Source organism: Vicia villosa, linkage group LG1 (assembly GCF_029867415.1).
Source record: "Vicia villosa cultivar HV-30 ecotype Madison, WI linkage group LG1, Vvil1.0, whole genome shotgun sequence".
Classification (NCBI taxonomy): domain Eukaryota; kingdom Viridiplantae; phylum Streptophyta; class Magnoliopsida; order Fabales; family Fabaceae; genus Vicia; species Vicia villosa.
The window spans coordinates 111,654,545-111,672,863 of NC_081180.1; the positions used below are offsets into that span (position 1 = coordinate 111,654,545).

The 18,319-nt window shown below is 30.2% G+C and overlaps 2 protein-coding genes across 2 annotated transcripts; one reads left to right on the forward strand and one right to left on the reverse strand.

Moving 5' to 3' along the window:
• Positions 1 to 277: 277 nt before the first annotated feature.
• LOC131614491 (uncharacterized) lies at positions 278 to 3,111 on the reverse strand. Its single transcript, XM_058886066.1, has 4 exons — positions 2,922 to 3,111; positions 2,574 to 2,671; positions 876 to 1,086; positions 278 to 646 (listed from the first exon to the last, which is right to left on the reverse strand). The coding sequence occupies exons 1-4, from the start codon at positions 2,926 to 2,928 to the stop codon at positions 561 to 563; spliced, it is 402 nt and encodes a 133-aa protein (XP_058742049.1). The 5' UTR covers positions 2,929 to 3,111; the 3' UTR covers positions 278 to 560.
• A 4,339-nt stretch (positions 3,112 to 7,450) lies between these two features.
• Positions 7,451 to 10,479, forward strand: LOC131614498 (protein SMAX1-LIKE 3-like). Its single transcript, XM_058886072.1, has 3 exons — positions 7,451 to 8,729; positions 8,823 to 9,048; positions 9,203 to 10,479. Exons 1-3 carry the CDS (start codon positions 7,555 to 7,557, stop codon positions 10,325 to 10,327), a joined length of 2,526 nt encoding a protein of 841 aa, XP_058742055.1. The 5' UTR covers positions 7,451 to 7,554; the 3' UTR covers positions 10,328 to 10,479.
• The last annotated feature ends 7,840 nt before the right edge of the window (positions 10,480 to 18,319 follow it).

Genomic DNA, 18,319 nt, shown 5'->3' on the forward strand with positions numbered 1-18,319 from the left:
TTTAATGGTTATTGGTTATGTAATCTAAGATAAGTAGTACGTAGGTCCTTATTTTTTTTCTCATTTAGAAAAATCTCATTTTTAGACACTAAAGTGAGTACTTATTCTACAGCCCACTTATATAGAAGAGAGTAGTTCTCATTATTCTTTTAGCCGTAGAGTCATGTCATGTCAAAATCACTTGTTCAAGTGACCACATTCTATATTGTTGATGGAGAAATATTTTAGACAGGAATATTAGTACTAATAGATTGGAACATAGCTAACTAGACTGGTCTCCATGTGACCTTGACTTGACTGTAGGCTCTAAGCTGGACTGTCTCCTCCCATGTGAGAAATATTTAAGTGCAATTAGAAATTGTGTTGCTAGCACTATAAATCAAATTAAATTAACGACTTCCCTAGGAATTTTCAAATATTTTCAACTTAAATTTACATTTACAAATATTTTCCTCAAAATTGGAATGATAAATCTAGGAAAACTCATCTTCAGATCATCATAAATATAATCCCCTCTCCCAAAGAAAAGAACCATCAACATTGGTTGCTATCAACATCAATTAATAAGGTCTAAATTTCCTGGCAGCTCTCAGCTGTTGCAGACGTTTTTTATCCTCCTCGAATTTGAGCTGCAACTCCATTAGTTCTGCAAGCAAAACATGAATGGTTTATCTCAGTTTGATCATCAATCAAAATCAATTGTGAATGTTACCAACTAGCACTCTAAAGTTTCCCTAACATCAACTATAAGATATTTTCCATTCCGGGTTGATGCAGATTTTGACGGTAAAACATTAGGAAATTTTTTTGATTACATAAGAAGTGGTTAAACATTATTTAGGATAAGGTAAAAAATTACAAAAAATAAATCATACCATTTCTCATAGCTTCTCTTTTTTGAAAGCGGTAGAAATCTAGACCAACTTCTTGAGGTTTCTTTTTGGCCAATTTATTCTCCACCGCAGCTTGAGCAACTGAACCCACAACAATCCCACTTTCAGAATCAGTTGTTTTCTTCCTACCCTTGTGGTGTTGAACCACTGTCCATCCTCCTTCTGCAACAAGGGCTTCTTTTGCTTTTCGTTCCTGTATTGACCAAAAAATAAAGAAACAAAAAATAAGTAACAAATTGTGTGATCACTCGTAAGTTGCAACTGAATATTGAATGTGGATGATTAAACACCCGCGGATCACAAAGTGAATAAGTCAATTAGTTAGTTAGTTAGTTAGTTAGGGGTGTGAGACGAGAGACTATAAATAACAGAAAGGAGAGACTAAAGGGCACTGTTGAGGACAGTACAAGGCCTCTCAAATACATAGTGTACAACTGTTTTCCATCAATAAACACCATTTTTCTACCATCTGATGCAGTTCCTATCAACTGGTATCAAAGCTCCAATTTTGAGCAGTGGATGATGAGGAATTCAAGAGTTGTTCAATATTTGATAGGGGGAAAGAAACTCTCAAAGAAAAGAATCATCAAAGTTTTCGTGGGAAGTAATTTGATATTTGCATTCCAATTTATCTATGAATTCACTCTTCCCCTTGCTGAAACATATGTCCCAGTTGCTGCAGCTATGGCGAAGAGAAAAGGACAGACAATTTATAGAATTCTTATGGAAACATCAATGGCAGAATAAATGCCACAGCTATAAGTATTAAGCTAGCTATTGTTGTGATGTGAGCATTGAAAGTCTGCAGAGCCCAGAGCTTATTATTGGCTCCCATCTGTATCTTGGCAATCATGTATCAGAGAATGGTACCATGGCGGAATTATGTTTTCAGCAAACGCAAGGTAAATGTTTTCAGGGAGTATTGTTAGGTGACTATAAGAACGGTTGGTCAGATAGTTTCTTAGTAAGTATAGTTATTTTATTGAGCTGAGATTTTTAGAAGAAACAAGGCATGTTGCCTATAAATAAAAGGAGAGTAGAGGATGATTTCTAGTCATTTTAGAGGATATAATGGCCATTGGGCAAAGAAGTTGCAGGCCCTCATGGTTCTGCATTATTGTTCTATAATCAAGGGAGATATTTCCTATCCTTTCTCATAAAATACCACATTTCTATCAATTACATCCTTTCTTTCCAGATGAGTTGTATTATGCTCATGAAAAGCACACACAATGTCTAGAGAAAGTCACTTTTTATGCTGCCTATGCATGCAAGAACATCTAAACAAAAACAAACTTCTAACCTGCGTCTACAACTTTACATCTGTGAGATATATATCAATTCATTCATTATATGAATAAAAACTGCATTCATTGACATCCTAAAGCCATATTTAGAATCAACAATCATATCCCAGAAACAGAAAAGCTCTCTGTCTTTGGATTTATGCATTAAAGCCCTCTCTACTTATCAATGAAAATACCTTTTACTAGTAAATTTCAAAGCCATAGAACTAGAAAGTGTACAAAAGAGAACTCTAAATAGAAGATTTTTCGATCCAATATCAATTTAAATTCAATATATAACAAAACTCATGCCAACTTGATTACTATCCCAACTGATGAAAAGGCTATCTAATCTGCATGAAGTAATAAAATTTGAAGATTTAAAAAGATTTACCTCTTCCGATTTTTCCTCATAATCAGTTACAAAGTCATCGATTTGATTTTGCAATACCTCCAACCCCGGTTTACTTTGATGGAATTCCTTGATCCATTCTGTAGTTCGAGTATTCCCCAATCAGAAACTATACCATGCATGACAATAAATAAACAAACCCATGCATCGTATACAGAAAGAATGCTGAAATGTTTATCGCATTTATGTGTATTCATCCCAACCGCATTGTGCAATGTGTAATTATGCTGGCATTACAAAAATATATGTCCAACATCCAATATGTGCATAATATTTATAGTTTATAGCCAAATTCAAATTGAATCTTCCTAAAAAAAGAGAAATTCATACTTTTCATTCCATTTGAGCAATCATCATCTCCAAAGGAAATAACATGACATTCATCCTCCTTGAAGACTTTGATCTGCACTACCTCCAAATTAGAATGTTCAACTAATCCATCTGTATCATGGATAGTTCAAAACAATTTAGTAAAATCTAGTAAGACATAAATAAATGTATCTATACAATAATATAAAAACTAAAATATATTTAACAAATCACCAAAAAAAAAAAAAAAAACTTGAATTTCTATACCATCACTGTTCATGGTTTCAACATCAGCAATTTGAAGCTTGTTTATTTTTTCCTTCTTTTCCGTAATTGGTCTCTTATTTAGTTTCATTATTGCAAAAATTCAATCTGTGAATCAGAGTTTTAGTATCTTTATGGTCAATCACGATGCTTTATGACAGAATGGAGTTCGTCGGTGACTCTATTTTGTGGAGAGGATAGCGTTTTCCGGTCAGTTTTTGCTCTTTACGGCGAGGTGATGGCGTTGATTTTAGAGTTCGATGGAGCTCTCAGGTTTAATTTTCCTTGAAAGAAAGGTTTTAGAAGTTTAAATGTGTTTTTTTATAGATGATGATGGACCTCTTCAAAATTAAGTGGATTGGGCTTCTGATTAGAATTTTTGGGAAAATCTTCCTTACACCCACTTATATATCATTGACACCCCCAAACATCATGAATTGTGACACAAGTAAAAACAATTTTTCATTTTTTTACGCCTAACTCAAAATTTGAATTTGCTGGAATATACATACGTTAAGAAATATATATATTTTGAGTCAATCTTTGAATTTAGTACCATATCAACATTTCGAAAAATATAATTTTTATTTATTTTAGAAAGGAAAAAAAAAGGATATGTATTGTCAACCATTGATTATAATGTATTCAGTCAAGACTGAAAATTTCAAATAACTTGTATGATATGGCAAAATGTAGAGGTGTTTGTGGTTTTTACGTTAAAAATCATCAGAACCGCAAGAGAATACCATTATATATTGGTCAGCATTTAGAAAAAAACCAAACCAAATTAAACTTATGTGGTTTGCTTTGGTTCGGTTGGTTCAATTTTTTACAAATATTTTATTGAGTTATACATACACATATAAATGACAATATAAATTTGTATTTAGTCATTCATATACTACCAAATAACACCAAAGCTCATCATATTTTGACAACAACTTCCCATTTAATATGTAAAAGTTAGATTGGGCAAAAGTGGAATAATAAACATAAAATAATAACATTAAAAAAACATAAGAGAGAAGATATTAGTGAAGATGAAAAAGAAAGAATATAAGAGATGAGAGATTAGAGAAGAAGATGTATGATAAGAATAAAATTCAAAGAGGAAACATTTACATAAAAATGAGAAGGTGAAAAGAAAGAATATAAGAGAGTAGCGATTAAAGAAGAAGATTAAAGATGTATATGGTGTAGAAGGCGCAAAAATGCTAAGAGATATTTGAAAAGACTGAAACTAAAATCATAAGTGTAAGGATGAGAAAATTGTCCGTAATCATAAGGCTAAGGTATAATAGGTTTATGTTTGTGTTGGACGTGAGTTAAGTAAAATTTAGATTGTAACATAATGCAGTTTGAATTGATTCGTTTAGTTCGGTTTTCAAAATACAAACCACAAACTAAACCGAACTGTGCGGTTTTGTTAAAAGATGACCCAAACACATCCGAACCAAATGCGGTTTTTACGGTTTGGATTTAATTTGGTTCAGTTTGCAGTTTTCTATTGAATTGGTTCAGTTTTAAACACCCCTAGCAAAACGACACATCGATGTAAATTTTTTTTACACTCGTCTCTTGACGCCAGCCGTTCATTGCACGAGGCCTTGCCAGGTTATTAAGAACAAAACCTTCCAAAAGACTCTGCTTGTATTATTTTGCAGAGCTAGATAAACTCTTTTCATTTTAAACTTTTCCCCATTCTGCACCAACCGTTGAACCAGGAGAGCAAACCCTTGGGACCCGAGCTCCCTTCCGCTGGACCAACCCTCTCCGGTAGGGGTGGAAATAGGCCAGGCCGATAACAGGGGCCTACAGGCTAGCCTATATAGGCTCAGGCCAGGCCACACATTATTTTTAAATAGAAAAGGCCTAGGCTTTTTTATAAGCCTATTTAGTTAAAAAGGCTAGGCCTCAGGCCCTAAAAGAAGCCTTTTAAGCCTATCAGGTCGGCCTATTTAAATAAATATGAATACTTTTTTATTATCATTATGTTATGTTTTATACTTTGAATTAAAATACATAAATAAAATTTGGTTATCTTGAAGAAATTGTAAAAATAAGATGAAAACATTTGATGAACATTGTTTTCATAAGTTTTCTTAAACAAATAGTCTTGTAAAAATTATGCTAAGAGGTAATTTAAAATAAGTCAATGCAAACAAATTTTTAGTCTCTTGATCTTTTTGTTAATTAGTCTATTTAAACATTATTTTAATTGCTTATATACACATGTCTAAAACAAATAGGCTTTTATATAGGCTAACAGGCTAACCAGGCCTTCGAAAAGGCCAGGCTCAGGCCTAAAAAATAAGCCTACGACAGGCCACAGGCCAGACTTAGGCTTCAATTTTTTTGACAGGCCAGGCTTAGGCTTGGCAAAGCCTAACTCGGCCCAGCCTATTTCCACCCCTACTCTCCGGTTATATATTCATATTCATGATGTTATCATTTTTGAGATGATATAATATGCGTGTATCCACTTAACCCAGAGATTATAACACCTAATATTTTATTTACATAATTTGATCAGTTTATTTTAACTTTAAAAAATGAACATTTTAAAAAAAAAATGATTTTTATAAAAATATTTTCTAAAATATTAAAATTTTTAAATTATTTTTTATAAACTAAAAGATTAATATTAATATATTATAACATAAATATACATTATTAAAGAATAAAACAATTATGGTATAATGATGGAATGCTTAAAATACCATTTTAATGTTGAGATCTCCTTCTTCAATATCAAAATCATCTGTAACAAAATCAATTGCATCTACAACCATTCTTTTATTTTATTTATTTTATTTTTTATTTAAATTTTTAATTAAAATAGGCAAAATGACATTGTTTTAATTTTTTAAAATTAAAAAAAATTAAAAAATTAAAAAATGCATTTAAATCACCGGTTTTTCCGATTTTCACGGTTTATACCGGTTTTGACCAATTCACACCGGTTCAATGACATTCTCGATCCAGCTATTAAATCAGTCCGTTTACCTGGCCGGTTCCCGGTTCGACCAGTCCAACCGGCCAGTCTGATTTTTAAAACAATGCCAAAAACACTTCACTCTAATAGATGAGATGATTTATCAATAAAAGTAAAATAGTAGATGAGATGATTTATCAACAAAAAGTAATAGATGAGATGATGATGGAGAAGAGACAAAAGTAATTATGAGAGATATGCTAAACCTAGTCCAATTGTTGTTACACTTAATTTGTTATGTAATATATTACGAAACATCTAAATTATTCATCAATGATAAAAATAAAACTCACCACAACAGAAATTTCATCGCACAAACTTGGGAATAACTCAAATAATTAGATAAAATTAATATTAAAAAAATAAAAAAATTAAATTTAAACAATAAAACTATAATATACATTAAAGTGTTGAAGTACATATATACTTACAGAAAATAATTAAATAATACTTATTGTTATTATTTTTATCTACTCTTCCACATTCAATGAGAAGAAAAAAGAACAGGAAACGCTGAATTAATTTAAGAATTTATAAAGAGTTATATTTATAAAAACTATATTACTTTAATTATGCATAAAAAATTTATTCCATGTTAAGATCTTCCTTCTTCATCTCTTACATTATGTCATCTTATTTCCAAAAATATGTCAGACAACAGAAAACCATGATTTAGACTCATTAAAATGCTGAAGAAAGCCAACTTTTCACAACTGAATGTAACAATATATTTATTTAAAAAAAAAACAAAATAATTTTTCACACAGTCTTTTTTATTTGTTAGTTTGTGATTCATTCATTATTCCATCAATCATTCAAAAGCAATATTATTATTATTATTATTATTCCTTCTTCTCCTCAAAAAAAGATAAAAAGCTAAAGCCTATAAACCTCTCTCACACCACTACTGTAGTTCCATGTCTATTCAACCAGACAGACAGTCCTCTACTTCTTTTTCTTCTTTGTTAATTTCCTCAATAACCCTTTTTCTCTTTTTTCTCTCTTCTTCATGTTTTTAAGTTTAGCTTATTCTTAACAAAAGTCATTTATTCCATTCATAATGTTTAAAGCTACACCTATAGTCACTATATACTTACTTTTTCTATTTATATATTTTTTATACTTCTCTCATTATCATGTAACAGAAGCTTTTGTTAATCCACATAACTTTGCATGTACAATAAAGAAAGAGAAAGTTTCATATCTCTTAACCAAAATCACTTTCATATAAAAAGCCAAAATTTACCTCCCTGACAAGAAAGGCACAATATTCATACATTATATCTATATCTTCCACTTCTTCCTCTTATTCTATCAAACCAACTATAATCTCTCTTTCTCTCTCACTCTCTCTCTCTCTCTCTCTCTCTCTCTATCTATCTAACCAATATCATCATGAGAGGAGGAATTTGCAGTATTCAACTTCAAGCACTTACACAAGAAGCTGCTACTGTTGTTAAACAAGCAGTGAACCTAGCAACAAGAAGAGGCCATGCACAAGTCACACCTCTTCATGTTGCTAGTGCCATGCTTGCAACTTCAACTGGTTTATTAAGAAAAGCTTGTCTTCAATGCCATTCTCACCCTCTTCAATGCAAGGCTCTTGAGCTTTGTTTCAATGTTGCACTTAACCGTTTACCAGCTTCAACACAAAGTCCTCTTCTAGGTCCTCAGTATTCAACTTCTCCTTCACTTTCTAATGCTTTGGTTGCAGCTTTCAAACGTGCTCAGGCTCACCAACGGCGCGGGACGATCGAGAATCAGCAGCAGCAGCAACATATTCTGGCCTTGAAGATTGAAGTTGAGCAGCTCATAATCTCTATACTTGATGATCCAAGTGTTAGTAGAGTTATGAGAGAAGCTGGTTTCTCTAGTACTCTTGTGAAAGCAAGAGTAGAAGTGGAACAAGCTCTTCCAATGGAAGTTTCTTCACAGAAAGAAGTTAGCATTAACATTAAGCCTCCTCAAACTCTTAGCCTCGGCGGTTCGAATTCATTCACCAACACCAAGCCTATAGAATATGTTAACAATGATGATGTAACAAGTGTGTTGAATGAGCTAGTGAAGAGGAGAAGAAACACTGTGATTGTAGGAGAGAGTGTTTCGAATGCCGAGGGAGTAGCTAAGGGAGTGATGGAGAGATTTGAGGTAGGTAATATTCCTAATGAGTTAAGGTATGTGCAAATTGTGAGTCTTCCTTTGATGTGCTTTAGGAATATAAGCAAAGAGGAAGTTGAAAAGAAGTTTGTGGAAGTTAGAAGCCTAGTGAAAAGCTATATGGGAAGAGGGGTGATTCTATATTTAGGTGATTTGAAATGGTTGTTTGAGTTTTGGTCAAGTTACTGTGAGCAAAAAAGGAGCTACTATTGTTCTGTTGAGCATATGGTTATGGAAGTTAAAAAGTTGGTGAGTGGAAGTTGTGAGAGTACTAGATTATGGCTTTTGGGAGTTTCGAATTTCAAAACATACATGAAGTGTAAAACATGTTACCATTCTCTAGAATCTATTTGGGAGCTTCATCCTTTCACAGTTCCTGTTGGAAGCCTAAGCCTAAGTTTGAATTTTGACAGGTAATTTTAAGATTCTTTTGAAACTCTTGTTCTTTTTTTATTAAGTGTTTTTTGTGATGAATTAACATCTTTTATGTTTTACATTATTTATAGTGATTATCAAGCTAAGGAGAGAAGCATGGTGTTATTCAAGGACTTGGCTTTTGAAGATAAAGTAGGAGTTGGAAAGTATCTAACTTGTTGCAAGGATTGTTCAATGAAATTTGAAAATGAAGCTCAGAGTTTGAGTTACAATTCAAGCAAGAAAGCATGCAGTTCTAGCTTGCCATCATGGCTTCAAAGTTGTAAACAAGAAAGAAGCTACATGATGGAAGATCAGGTATGTTTCTTAATGGAAGATCATTTTTATGATCTAACAGTTACGATTGATTGACAGAGTAAAACTTTTTATACGAACGGTGTATTTTGATTAAATTCTTTCATTAAGTTTTGTCTTTTTCTATTTTCTTATTGTTTTTTTCTATATGGAACAGGAGAATGCAAGGCTTAAGGATCTGTGCAAGAAATGGAACTCAATATGCAAATCAGTACACAGAAAACCTTCGATTCTCGATAAACAAGATTTGTTTGTTTTATCATCAACTCCTTCATCACCGACTTCATTTTCCTCGCTCGAAAAAAAGTCTACTTTCCAACAAAACCACCTAAGTTGGCCTATAATTTCTGAGCAAGAAAAATCACCAAAAGAATGTGAGTTATTGTACACTGAAAATGCTGGTGGTGATGATGATGATGATTGCTATGATGGTAACTTGATAATGTTCATGCCACATCGAAATGTTCCGAAACCAGAACTTTTGTCAAATCCTAACTCAAGTCCAAACTCAGCCTCTTCAAGTGAAGCAGTGGAAGGTTTAGAGAGCACTGAAATGTTCAATGAACATAATGAAGAGAATCTCAAGATTCTCTGTGATGCCTTGGAGAACAAGTTTCCACAATATAAAGAAGCCATTCAAGAGATTGCAAGTACTGTCCTTTTTTGTAGATCAGGAATGAGAAAAAGAGATAAGCAAGAAACTTGGATGTTATTTCTCGGCGATGATTCTCAATCCAAAGAGAATATCTCAAAGGAGCTAGCTAAAGTTGTTTTTGGATCTTACACCAACTTTATGACAATTGGCCTAAGCACTTTTTCTTCCTTAGGGGAAGATCACGATTCTTCAAGCGACGAAAAATCCAAAAGAAAAAGACCAAGAGATGAATTCGGAAGCACTTATTTGCAAAGATTTGGAGAAGCAATGAATGAGAATCCTCATAGAGTGTTCTTCATGGAAGATTTTGAACAAGTTGATCACTTCACTCAAAAGGGTATCAAGAAAGCTATTCAAAGTGGAAGTTTAACAGTTCCTGATGGTGAATCAATTCCTCTCAAGGATGCAATTATCATTTTCACCTCTGAAAGTTTCCATTCTTCAATGTCAAAGTCACAACCATCATCATCATGTGGTGAAAACAAAGGGAAAGAGACCATGATAGAGGATCATAAAAATACTCTAAACCTCTCTTTGGATCTGAATATTTGCATTGAAGATCATGATAACACAGACACTACTAGTATTCTTGAGTTAGTTGATAAGAAAATTAGTTTTAACATGTAAGATTTGAGATTATGATAGAGAAGAAAAAAAATGTTGAATTAATATATGTTAAATTTGAGTGTAACTTTTTTTCTTCTTCAAATTGTATTGTTTTTTTTTTTCAGTTATAGTTTGTTCAACTTGTATATATGTTTAACTAAATGAGATTTGGTTTCTGTTCTAACTAATGTATTATTCATGAAACTGAAATGTTTGGCAGACAGTTGAATATTTGATACAATTATTTGTGAGGTCAGTGTAGTACTATAATGTTTCAACTTTATTTATCAATCTTGTGTTATAATATTGGCTGTATTCTCTACTAGTGTTTGAAAAAAGAAGAGTGAATAGATTTGTTGTACAAGTGAAATGTGTCAATTGTACTGTTGAAAAAAAAACATGAAAAGTGCAATGTAGGGTCAAGAGGAACTAAAAAGAATAATATCTCACAGAATATATTGTCACATCACTTTATATGGATTATCTAACATATTGTTAAGGATCTAGATTGTTTGAGCAAAGAATGTGAAATTTATAGTATGGCATGTTGTTAAGGATGCATTATTCAAATGCATTTCATTAGGAGTTGAAGGACAAAGGTTTGAAAAGGTTGATGGAAGAATTATTCATAGCTTAAGCATTATGCAAAGAAAGAAAAACAATTTGTACAAAAGGTATTTGTTTGAAATAATGACTTGTAGATGTTCAAAAGCAAGTATAGTTGAGTTAAGTACATGAATATCATTATTAAGAAGCGCCATGGTAGGGTGTTTTGAATGGCTTAACTCATTTGAGTTAAGGATTGAAAGAGATGAATGAGTTAAAGAGTTCATACTAATAGGACAGTTAATTACTAACACTTGTTTTATTAAAAGAAATATGTGGTAGTTGGAATATAAAGATACTCCTATTTCTGTCCTTAAATATGTGGTTCTATTAAAAAAAAAAAGTCTTTATGCTTTATTAATTTTTTTCTTAACTTTTTTTAGTATAACCAACTGAGATTTCTATTGAATTTTCAACTTTGTGAATTATTTGTGTATCAATATAACTCTAATTATCTTACATAATTAGGCAATCAATAATAAATATTATTTTAAGAATAATTCTCTTTTTTTTTAAAGCAGGAATCTTATATTTAAATTTAACTTTAAAAATACAGCAGTTATAAAATTTCAACATCATTTCTATTATCTTTTATGTTTGTTTCTTTTTATTATTTTATATTGGTTGTTGCTCTAATAATTGATATCATATGACGGTTAATTTTGATGCGAAATTCAAAAAAACAAGGTTTGGCAAAACAAATCATTTCGAAAGAAGAGGTTTGAATCCAAGAATCATAAAATAACTGAGTGTCATAGTTGCAAAAAGATTAAGCATAGGAAGAAGGATTGTCCAAACAGAAAGCATAGTTCATCCAGTTATGCAGACATGTTCTTGACTCTGATTGTTCTTACCACATGACATCACACCGGAAATAATTCACTACATTCAGATATGGTAAGTTTTGATTTGTTTATCTATAGTGATGAATGATAAAGCATGTATTATCACTAGAGTGGGACAATTTAAAATTGCCAAGGATGTTGACGGTGTGCGAGCATTGAAAGACGTCAGATATATTCCATAATGGAGGAAGAATTAATTTTCCAATGTACTCTACAAGAAAAAGGTGCATTGATAGTGATGAGAGCAAGGGTGATTACAAGTAACATCTATATACTGTTAGGAAACACTATTGTAGGTGAAGTTGTATTAGTTGAGTTTGATAATGATGAAACCAACTCAGACATATGCTTTTGAGTCGTCTTAATGAGCGTGGGATGATTGAACTTTATGAGAGAAATCTATTGAATGGTGTTCATAGTTGCGAAATGGATTTGTACAAGTATTATTTAGTTGGGAAATAATATCGTGTTCGCTTCAAGGCTGAAAAAGCATAACACAAAGGGAATTTTGGACTATGCATTCAAATGTGCTAGGGGGTCTGCTAAAAGAGGTTTCCATGGGTGGTTCCAAGTATTTTGTGACTTTTACAAATGATATTTTTTGCAAGGTTAGAGTGTAATTCTTGAAGCAGAAATCAAAAATCTTTACCAAACAGGTAGAAAAATAAAGTATTTGCAGTCAGATAATAGGACAAAGTACACTTATTTGAGTTTCAAGAGGTTCTTAGAAGAACACATATTCAAAGACATTTCTTAATTTGTAATACACCACAACAAAATGGTATGACAGAGAGAATGAATAGGAATCTAACTGAAAGGGAAATATGTCTCTTATTATATGTTGGATTATCAAAAGGTTTATTGTCAGAAGAAATTAAGATGGCATGCTATGTTAGAAACATGTCATCACGAGCTTCATTGGCGGGGGGAAGTTGCATATGAGGTATGGACAAGTAATCCGATTGATCTTGATAACTTAAGGATTTTTGGATGTCCAACTTAAGTGCATATATCCACTGAAGATCAATCTGAACCTAATCCAAAGTAGAAGAAGTGTATCTCCGTCGGTTACATAAAAGATGCGAAGGGGTTCAAGTTATTGGATCCGATTAAAAAGAAGATGGTAATCAACAGAGATGTTTTTTTATGAGAAGTTAATGTTGAAGCAGACAACTACAATATATGTGTCAGCATCTGAAGGAGAAACTTCCAACAAACATATGATGAAATTTTCTCTTCGGTCATCATACATACTTTTATCAAGATCGTGTTAACCTTGGTAGTCAGTCAAAACATGCATTTAGAGCAGATGGATATGAAATAACACTTTTTCACAATAATTTAGATGAGCAAATTTATATGGAACAACCAAAGCGGTTGGGTGACACTGGACATGGCATACTAGTTTGTAAATTGAAGAGATCTTTGTATGGTTTAAAGCAGTCTTCAATGTAATGGTACAAGCACTTTGATACATACATGCTTCAGATTGACTACAGAAAGTGTGAGTAGGACTGTTGTGTTTATGTTAGGAGCCTTGATGATGACTTATTTACTTTCTTGTTAATGTATTTTGATAATATGTTGATTGATGCTAATCATTTATATGATGTAAATGAACTAAAAATTATGTTGGAAAATGAGTTTGACATGAAAAACATAGGTATTGCAAAGAATATTTTCGGTAAGGAAATTCATAGGGATAAGAGTGCTAGAAAATTATGGCTCTTTCAGAAAATTTATATTTTAAAGGTGCTATAAAAGCTTGACATCAGTAATCGATGGCTATGGGTAGTCCATTGGAAAATCACTTTAAACTCTCATTGAATTAGTGTTCAAAGACAAATGTAGAAACTGAGTACATGTTGAAGTTCCTTATGCTAATGACGTTGGTTGTTTAATGTATACTATGGTCTGTATTAGATTTGATTTGGCACAAGTTATAAGTCAAGTTTGTAAGTTTATGTCTAAACCATGCAAGCTTCATTGGAAAGCAGTCAAATAGGTTTTTAGATACTTGAAGGGTACAATAAATCATCGTATCATGTTTAGCAGTGAACATGGCGATCCTTCGGGATTCAAACTATGCTCGTGATATGGATATAATAAGAGGTCTACAACAGAGTAATGTCAATATATGAAGCTACCAAAGAAGCCTTTTGGCTTATAGAATCGCTAACAGTCTAGTGTATCATGCCAAGATCAAACAAATTGATTTGAGGTTTAACAATATCAGAGAGTTACTTGCATCTGGACATATATTACTTAAAAATGTCCATACGATCAGAGAATGCAACTGATATGTTGATTAAATCAGTTATCAGTGACAAGTTCAAATATTGCTTAGACTTGATACATGTTTTTTAGTGTTAAGTTGGAGGTGTACCTTTCCCGTTGCTAGAATGTGAGCATCTTGTAGAAAATATTCACTTAGGTTTGAGATTTGTGAAAATTGTTGAGTATGACTCATTTGAATTTTACACATGCTATATTATCGTAGAGGTATGATTATTGACCGAACTGCATTAACAAAGATCGATCTTGTTCATTCATGTTTGTTTCTCCTTATTCTTTATACTTGTTGTTTTATATATATATATATATATATATATATATATATATATATATATATATATATATATATATATATATATATATATATATATATATATATTAGAAATTAAGCTTGACAAGTTAAAATAAATAAGTTCTTTAAATAATTGAGTATGACAATTTTTATTAAATAAATCAAACCGGACTCTAGAATTCTGTAATTCTGTCGGAGATTCTGACTAATTCTTTTTTTAGTTGAAATTCTCACCTACTCTAATCAACTACCACGAACATGTTGAAAATTATTGTTTTAATCTTAACCAATATTTAATAAATGTTAATTTCAAATATCTACACCGCTATATGTGTTTATCTTGCTTAAGGTGTAAACTAGCACACTTGTTTTCTACCAAAAAAATTCAAAGTAAATTTTCAAACTCTACAATCTTCTAAGAAATCATCAAAATTCAAATGAATTTTCTTTTTAAAAAAAACACAACTACCCACCGTATAACAGAACAAACATGTCCTTTTCTCAAACTCTCTTTTAAACATTATTAGCATCCTTTAAGCAATTAATAACTATAGCATAAAATTAAAGAATTATTCTCTTTTCTTTTTCTTTTTTATTTTCCTTTTCCTTGAAAGTATGTAAAACAAAAGTTAACCAAACTCAAGTGATCAACCAAATATTGCTAGCAAAGTGTCAAAAGCTTAATGATATGTACAAGTTGATTCTTCATGCTCTAAAAGATGCAAAGAAGAGACAAAAATTAAATTGACCTTTCTTTAGAAAAGAAAAAACAAAAGAAACTATGAATTAATCTAAATTTATGTGCTTTCCCTAACTTACAAGAAACCTACCGCCTTTTGAAAAGATTGTGTGACTTTTCTTTTCAATGTTTTCAAGTTCACCAATCTTAACCGACTCTTAATAGTGAAATAACATTAATTAACAAATTGAAACTATTTACTTCATAGTTACATCCAAAATATTTGTTATTTTTTCAAATAGGTGCCAATACTCTCATTTTAATGAGTTTTATGCATATCTTTAAAATAATAATTAGTTATGTTGATTTTAATTATAAATTAAATTTTATTTAATAAAATATTTTTATTAATAGTAGTTAATTGAATTAAAATATTTTTATTAAAAGTAAAATAATAATATTTATTGTGTTGATATTTCAAAGATGTTTTGTAAACGAAGGAAAATATTTAAATTATAAATATCTTACCATGTCAATAAAATTACAGCAGTGCTATATTTACACTGATATCATTACAGCGTATATTACACCTTAGTCCATTTCCAACCATTTTTTATGTCACACAAAAATCAATGTAAAAAAAATTATTAAATAAAACAAAAAGTATAGGTAAGTGTATATATGTAACTTTTAGTGTACGTTTAGCATTTCTCATAAAATTATGACTGTATTTTGACACTAAAAAATGAAAGTTATATCATATTTTACTATTCAACAATACGGTAAATAATAAAATATTATAATAATAAATCATTTTTAAGAAAATATAAAAATTATTATTATTATTATTATTATTATTATTATTATTATTGATTTTTATATTAAATTATATTATATAAAATTGTGTAATTAACCATCTTCATGATTTTATTAATTAATATTTTATATTTTATTAATCAACTTTATTTTACTACTAAAAATTATTTTTAATATATGGACATTTATTAACAAACTTCATATATTCATTAACCAAACTAATATTTTGTTTTTTATTAACCATCTTTTTTTACTACTAAAAATTATTTTTACTATCTGAACATTTATAAACCAACTTCATTATTTTATTAATTAATATTTTATTTTTCATCAATCAATTTTATTTTATTATTAAATTATTTTTTAATATATAGACGTTTTTTAACCAATTTTATTACTTAATTAACTAATTTTTTATATTTCATTAACCAACTTTAATTTACCACTAAAAATTATTGTGCATATACTATTCACGATATTGTTCATAAATATATTTTTTATCAAAAAATTATTGTTCATCGTATAAATACAGTAAACAATGTGCATGTGTAAGAATTTATGTCATTTGTTGTTGTCAACATAGCGCATATATGAAAATTCAAAGATTCAATTTTTAAAAATAAAATAAAATATAAAAATTAAAATATTTATTTATTTAAATTACAAATAGTATAAAAAAATCACAAATAACATAATAAATAGTTATTCTTGTAATTAATTAATCATATTAAAATATAACTTCAAGCAAAAAGAAATTATCAAATTAAAAAACAAGAAGAAATTCTAAATTAATAAAAAGGAATAATTAATAAAAAATGACAAATATGATGAGAGGAGTAGCTCTAACTGATATATAAATTAGATAAATAAATGTAAACTTTTAGTTTAGAATACAATCACTCACAACAATATTTATTTATATTTATGTATTAACGTAAATAATTATTAATGTTTATAAAAAGAGAAAAAGTGTAATGCACTGACAGTGTAAAATAATTTTACATTGTCAACCAATTACGATCATGAATTATGCCAAATCAAACTGTAATTTTTAAAGTATTTACATGACATGACAAAACGATATCTTTCTATTGGATGACAGTGTAAGTTTTTTTTTAATAGGCAAGAAATCTATTAAAATGAGCAAAAGGATTACTCCAACACTCTTGGAAAAAAATAAAGAAGGTTAAAAAAGATATTGATAAATCCCATACTATAATGTTTTAGGAATTTAATATATACTACAATTAGGATTTTTATCGGTGAATTAAAAAGGGTTCAAAATCAATAATTTATAATTTTATAATAATAATAATAATAATAATAATAATATAATTGAAAATAATTGATACTCTAATGTGTTTGTAATTTTGTATAAAACAATTTTCAATCATGTAAAAAAAAAAAGAGAGAAGAATCATCTTTTGACAGAGCAATAATCACTTATGTCGAAGTCAACAAGGTTAACCATTTAAACCTCAAGTCTAAATGATCATATATATCTAGATAGAGATGTGATCATCTACTCCCAGACAAAAGAATACTCATATGTACGAAAGTCAACGAGGTTTGTCATCTATACCTCAAGACAAACATGATCATATGTATCCTGAAGGACATGATCATCTGCACTTAGCGCAAAGTGAACACGTGTGATCAAATGAAGAATTGATCACCTATGCTTAGATGAATAAATGATCACATCTGCATACATGCAAAAAAACCTATTATGCTAAAGCATAACATAAAATATTCTCTCAACACTCACATCATGACAGTTTCATCAATTTAAAAAAAATGAAAAGTCAATGTTTTATACAAATAATGCAACTCTGAAGACTTTATTTCTAACAGACAAATAATTAGAAAATCAAATATCATATATATATATATATATATATATATATATATATATATATATATATATATATATATATATAATCAAGTCTTGAAGGTGACCAAACTATATATTGTACTAATGAATCATTGAACAATATTATGAATTAATTTTAAGGTTTGCATTTCATTGTAATATTACCAAAGACCAAACACCTAGACATAAGTCCTCTTTGAATCATATGGAGATATAGAAACTCATAATTTCTTTGAAGAGTCACGAGCTTAAGTTAGATGCAGATGAACCTCATAAGAAGGTAAAATATTTTGGTATAAAGTAAGTTGGTAAAGTCGGTAAAACAAAGGAACTTCAATATGAGAGAGTGGAGTCAGATGATGAAACCTCGGATGATCAAGATGTTGAAAGGCTAGATGGTGAAGTACTGATGTTTTTCAATAAGAGGATCCAACATTTGTACATAAGGAGAAGGTTCAAAGGGAGTTTTCATCCCTACAGAGGATCCACATTCATACCCAGCAATGAAAATCAAAAGGTCTGTTATGGTTGTGTCAAACAATGACACTTCAAGAATGAATGTCAATAGCTTCAAAAAGAGAAATCGAAAGTTGGGACTTCAAAGGAA

What these genes read in the sequence shown, in the direction of transcription:
- LOC131614491 (XM_058886066.1), bottom strand. An exon ending in ATGAGGAAAAATCGGAAGAG is followed by an intron (nt 1,087 to 2,573) that starts GTAAATCTTTTT and finishes TGGTCAATACAG; the next exon opens with GAACGAAAAGCAAAAGAAGC. An exon ending in AAGAGAAGCTATGAGAAATG is followed by an intron (nt 647 to 875) that starts GTATGATTTATT and finishes TTTTGCTTGCAG; the next exon opens with AACTAATGGAGTTGCAGCTC.
- LOC131614498 (XM_058886072.1), top strand. Translation starts at nt 7,555, where the DNA reads ATGAGAGGAGGAATTTGCAGTATTCAACTTCAAGCACTTACACAAGAA. An exon ending in CTAAGTTTGAATTTTGACAG is followed by an intron (nt 8,730 to 8,822) that starts GTAATTTTAAGA and finishes CATTATTTATAG; the next exon opens with TGATTATCAAGCTAAGGAGA. An exon ending in GCTACATGATGGAAGATCAG is followed by an intron (nt 9,049 to 9,202) that starts GTATGTTTCTTA and finishes TATATGGAACAG; the next exon opens with GAGAATGCAAGGCTTAAGGA.